This window comes from Aquarana catesbeiana, linkage group LG05 (genome assembly GCF_042186555.1).
Source record: "Aquarana catesbeiana isolate 2022-GZ linkage group LG05, ASM4218655v1, whole genome shotgun sequence".
NCBI classification, from domain to species: domain Eukaryota; kingdom Metazoa; phylum Chordata; class Amphibia; order Anura; family Ranidae; genus Aquarana; species Aquarana catesbeiana.
The window spans coordinates 136,945,784-136,951,794 of NC_133328.1; the positions used below are offsets into that span (position 1 = coordinate 136,945,784).

The following is a 6,011-nucleotide window of genomic DNA, read 5'->3' on the forward strand; positions in this document are numbered from 1 at the left end:
GTCATTTTCAGGCATCATCCACAACTTCATGTTTGCAAGATCAACTACCAGACCCTGCTGTACACAGACATCAGCACCAATTATGTCCTGATTTTGACAAACAACATCACACTTCCACTTCTCTCCCCCTATTTGCATCTCAACACCACGCACAAAAGGAGCTTCAATGGAATGTCCAGTGACACCTGTTATTTTAATTTTCTCATTTCCAGGGACAACTGATTTACTAAAACTAATAGCTGCCCCACTATCTAACAGCGCATTTACACGAGTTCCCCCTAATGTTACATCAACAGTGGGCCGCCCCCAGGAGTCTAATGTTAAATCAGTTAAGAATCGGCAGGAAGGGGCGTGGGGGGCTCGGAACCCCTAACAACGACTGGTAGAGGGAGACACAGCACTTTCCTTTTCTACTGTTGCTACTTTGACCCCTCCTGCTTTTATTTTTTTCATTTCTTCCTGTATCTTATATAGCTCCTCTTGCAAACGATCTCTCTCACTTCTTATTTCACTAAACGGCACCCAAGGCTGTTTACTAGGCTTTCCTCTGGGTTCTGGCCTCCTATAACTACCTGAAGTGTTATAAGATCTTCCTCTCCAGGGTCCTGAATCATCTCTATTTTGCTGACCCTCGACTCTAAAAGTTCTAGCTGCATCAACCGCAAGACTGTCCTCTCTGCACTTTCTCCTCCACCCATTATCCGCTCTTAACAAAATATCACTATAATCGCTAGGATCAGGTGTAACAGATAAAATGCCTTCCCTGACATCACCATCCAATGCTTCTAATAACATTGCCCTATGAACCAAACCACCACGCTCAAAACCGGGATTCCCAGTCATCACATATCCCATCACAATGCTAATTCTATCTGCAAGTTCATATGGGCATTCATCCTTCATTTGCCTGATTTTTCCTGACAAGCACACATTTGTCGTCACACCATACAATGCTTTCAATAGTTCCTTTAAAACATCCTTAGTTTTATGACGCTGGCCACAATTTTGCAAAATCCGTGCCCACAATCCGTTACCTACACTTTTCTGCAAGATTCTAGTTAGGTCCTCCACATTCAAGTTGTATGTGTCTCTGACTCTCTGCAAATCACAGAACCATTTCATGAACCTGTTTACATCATAGCGGGGTACCTGACCTATCTCCCTTATAATAGCTTCCATCTCCTGTGGCTTTAGTTGTTTTGTAATCAATTTAATTTCACTTGAATCGTCAGTGTTCAATACAGTTGTTGTAGTGGTAGGAGCTGCTGGTATGCATGGGGCTGCATGTAACTCATCCCAAGGATATATTGGCTTATAATCTTTGGCATCAGGCTTTATTTTAGAGGTATCATTTTGATGCGTGTAACTTGATTTTTCTACCAATTTATCAAAAGCAATGTTAGCAGCATGTTTACACTCCTCCAACTGTTTCTCAACAATTTGTATTTTTACTGACAATTCCTCATTTACCCGACTTAAATCATCACATAATTTTGCCTTTTCAATCAATGCCTCCCCAGTAGTGATAGCGTGCAACCTGAGATCTGATATCCTCTCATTCAACCCTTTCTCCATTTCCTCATATCTATGAGTCTGTTCTAGAATTTTCTGCTTTTTTTCCTTAATCTCCTCTATTAATTCTGTACAACAAGACAGTAGTCCCTGAATAATGATACCCTTACGTTTCTTTTCTTTAGTTTTCTTATCAAAGACATTATCGGATAAAAAACATTTCATTAAATCCCATGACTGTCTATATTCTTGGGGAATCTCATAAGGCCCCCCATGATTTTTTATATAATTTAGCAGCCATATATTCACATCCTCTCCCTTAGTGCTATTGTCACCGCCAGACACAGCCAAAGCCATTGTGAAGAATATAATGACAAAAAAAAAAAAAAAAAACACAATTTCAGAAAAAAAATAATGAACAAGGCACACTTACCAATTGTTAGGTTTCCTAGAACTTCCTTCCTGGGTCCTCACGGTCTTCTGTCACCTCACAGGATTGTTGTCACCACCGACTTCTGCTATTAAGTCCAAAAATGCTCTTCTGGTCACTTCACGGCACCAGTGTAGTGATCTAGTCTATTAATGTATATTGGGTGTATAGATAATTAATAAGTACTCTTCCGCAGCAACCCAATTCTTCCAGAGAGATGCACTTTATTGACTTCCAACACAGAACAAAGTCCAAAGTCCACAGATGACAAAGAAATCCGACAGAGGAGATATAATTCAGAACCCCATGTCTTAGGTCCGAGTGTGCATACACAGATAAGCCTCACTTCCCCCATACAGACAAGCCTAACTTACACACACAAGCCTCACTTACTAAACCTATAGACTGAATGCCGTGTTATATTCACTAAATATTGAATGGCTGAGCAATTTGATTGGCCGTTCCAATTTAGGACTTGAACAGCCGTGAACCACCCCAATTTGCACTCCCGCATATCAACATCAACAAGTCCCCTTTAGATATATTAATTAGATAAACAGAACACCCTTTTGAGCCCTTGGAATACCTACATTCCTGCATATCAACAAGCCCCCCTGATATATTAGCCCCACAGGAGGGAGCCTCCGCTAGGCCAACCCAAAACACTCCCTGATCCCATTGTTACCCCCTCAGGTCTAATTACCATCAATAAATATTTCTTCTATGGTCCTTTAAACAATGTACCCTTTGAAATGTTCAATTAGGTTAACAGCCCATACCTCACACCCCTGGGTAGACTTGCATGAGACTTGCACATCAAAGGATCTTCAACTGTTATCTTAAAATTGAGTTGGCTTGGGCAATTTCTGCTCAACCCATACTCCAATACAATATTATACATTGGCCAATATTATACATTATAAATTGGCCAACATATTACAACACAGAGGAGGTCTATTGCTAGAATTATTGCTCTCGCTCTACCAATCATGGCAATACCTCACGTGTGGTTTGAACACCATTTTCATATGCGGGCGCTACTCATGTATGCGTTCGGTTCTGCATGCGCGCTCGTCAGGACGTGACACGTTTAATAATTTTTTTTTTTTTTTTTTTTAGATTTATTTTACCTTTTTATTTTTTATTTTTACACTGTTTTTTTAAAAAGAAAAAAAAATGTCACTTTTATTCCTATTACAAGGAATGTAAACATCCCTTGTAATAGAAAAAAGCATGACAGGACCTCTTAAATATGAGATCTGGGGTCAAAAAGACTCATAAATCATATTTAGACTAAAATGCAATAAAAAAAAAAAATTGTCATTTAAAAAAATTATTTAATAAAAATGTCCATTTAAGAGCTGTGGGCAGAAGTGACGTTTTGACGTCGCTTCCTACCAGCAATTGTATGGAGATGGGTGGGGGCCATCTTCCCCTCACTCATCTCCATACCCAGCTACTGACAGGATGCGATCGCCTCCGCCACTGCTGACGGCTCCGGTAAGCGGCAGAGGGCACCGGATCGCGGCGGGAGGGGGGGCCCTCTCCCGCCGCCGATAAAAGTGATCTTGCGGTGAATCCGCTGCAGAGACCACTTTTATCTTGTAGCGGACTGCCCGCTGAAGACGAGGATACCAGGGTTATGGCAGCTAGCTGCTGCCATAACAATGATATCCTCCTTCAAACAGTCGACAAATAACGACGGCGGGTGGTCTGTAAGTGGTTAATCTTGCGTTATATTTTTTTATAAATCATTAATTTGGCGCTACGGTTGGTATATATAGCGATAAATGTGGCTGCTGCCTACCCCAAAACTCCACTAGGTGGAGTTGTTGAAATAGTATAAAATTATGGGGGGGGGTAAGATGGCACTGCCAAATGAGTAAAAATATATATATGTATATGGTGCTTTACATCATAACATTATCTACATGCTCAGTGTAAGTGATAATCCATATAAACTAATATCATCTGTAGCAAGTATAATATATAGAGTGGAAAGTGCTTATAATGTAAAAAGTGACCATCAAAATATTTCAGTTCATCAAATTGGAGTACACTCCTTGAAACAACAAAACATTTAAATAAAAGATTGTTCTCTGGTGCAAATAACAGTCCAAAAAACAAACAAAAATGTGTGTCTTATGGCCCGTACACACGATCCGAAAATCGGATGAAAAATACAGATTTCGATGCGATTGTACGATAATTGGATCATTAGTAGAGAGATTTCGAGCGCTGATCACGACGATTCATCCAATATTATTAGACCGGACAAGCACACAAATGTTCCTCGTAAGATACCAGATCGTACGATTTTCGTTTAGTCAGTACAGTTGTCGTCCGAAAATACAATACAAATACATTACAACACATGACATTGCTTCCATTTTTTTTTTCTGTCGTACGAGAATTTTTGTGCCTTTAGTAACCTATTTAATTTCTACTTGCGACTATTAAGCGAAAAAAGTCGTACGATCTGTCGTACGATATTCGGATTGTGTATACGGGCCATAAGTGTCGTAACTTCCAAAGTGGCTTATGCCTGAATCTGATATAGCTTCCAGCGCAAATAGGTGATTCCCTCGTGCTCCCCTCCTGGTTCCATACTCCGCGGAGCTTGGAGTGCCATCATGTCCTTTCTGGTTTAGGATTTTTGTCTGTCGAACGCACACTGTCCCAGATTCCTGGCTGTAATGAGTGTTACTGATCTTCTAGCACTATTGACAGTGCGTTTCTAAATTTATTACCTGCTTTTGATTGAATAAAATTATATCATATTTTTCACGGATTCACGCTATGAGTGTTAATCTTTTTCATTCATCTTTCTGCTGAATGTGGAACCAGGAGAGGAGCACGAGTGAATCACCTATTTGCACTGGAAGCTATGTAGGATTCAGGCGTAAGCCACTTTGGCAGTTAAGACACGAAGACACAATTTTTGTTTGTTTTTTGTTGTTTCAAGGAGTTCACTCCAATTTGATGAACTGAAATATTTTGATGGTCACTTTTTGCAATAAAAGCACGTTGCACTTTATACTTGCTACAGGTGATATTAGTTTATATGGATTATCACTTACACTGGGCATGTAGAGGATGTTATGATGTGAAGCACCATATACACATATTTATTTTTACTCATTTGTCAGCGCCATCTTACCCCTCCCCCATCATTTTATACTATTGCATTATATTTTAGTAAACACTGGGCACACTAAATTTTTTTCTTATTCATTATACCAATATGTCCCTTCTCAGGCATCAAACTCCTTGGGCGGTTTCTCCCTATAGTATGTTGATATCTTCTTAACACCTCCGCTAAATCATAAATGTCTCCTTTATGTGTCTGATATACCTTTTATTATTTGATGCACAGAAACTGAACTACTCCTTCCATAGCATCAATTGATGTAAGCATAATTGTCTGTATAGCACAAATGTGGATGTAGTGTTTGCATATGCAGCATCCATAATTATCTCTTGAAGAAGCTAAATTATAGCGAAACATGTTGAGTGAATTGGAAAAACTGCACAATATATGTAAAACAATGTTTCTTTTGCTGTTGAAATTTTAACTTTGCGTAAATAAATTTAAATATTTTTCACTTATATTATCTCCTTTTTTGTGTAGCACCTTAAAAACCAAATTTTTCTATATCTGTACAATTTTCTCAATTTTGAAGGGTGTGTTGTTTGTGATTTTATGACACCAAGCTTATTTCTCCCATACTGGGCACACTACAGGTATCATCAAAATACAAAAGGTGTATGTAGCACAACATGTCTTTCTACCCTGCTGCAGCTTCCCTTCTAACACTTGCTGGCAATTCCTAACTGTCAAAGTGACATCCAGGAATTGTTGTGCAAAGATAGCAGTACTAATAGCTGTTGCTATCAAATTACAGACTTTGTGACAGTGTCTATGAACAATGTTCAGATTTGAGATGGAGAGATGCAAATTTTCATATTTTCATTCATCTGCAGATCAAAGAGATGAGCTTTAGTCTATAGATGTCAATTAACCACTTGCCGACCACCTGCCGTCATTATACGGTGGCAGGTCAGCCCT

The 6,011-nt window shown here is 39.3% G+C and overlaps 1 protein-coding gene across 1 annotated transcript; it reads right to left on the minus strand.

Moving 5' to 3' along the window:
- Positions 1–303: 303 nt before the first annotated feature.
- Positions 304–1,936, minus strand: LOC141145827 (uncharacterized). The gene has a single exon (XM_073632676.1). The coding sequence runs from the start codon at positions 1,867–1,869 to the stop codon at positions 370–372; it is 1,500 nt and encodes a 499-aa protein (XP_073488777.1). The 5' UTR covers positions 1,870–1,936; the 3' UTR covers positions 304–369.
- Between the last annotated feature and the right edge of the window lie 4,075 nt (positions 1,937–6,011).

What these genes read in the sequence shown, in the direction of transcription:
- LOC141145827 (XM_073632676.1), bottom strand. Translation starts at nt 1,869, where the DNA reads ATGGCTTTGGCTGTGTCTGGCGGTGACAATAGCACTAAGGGAGAGGAT.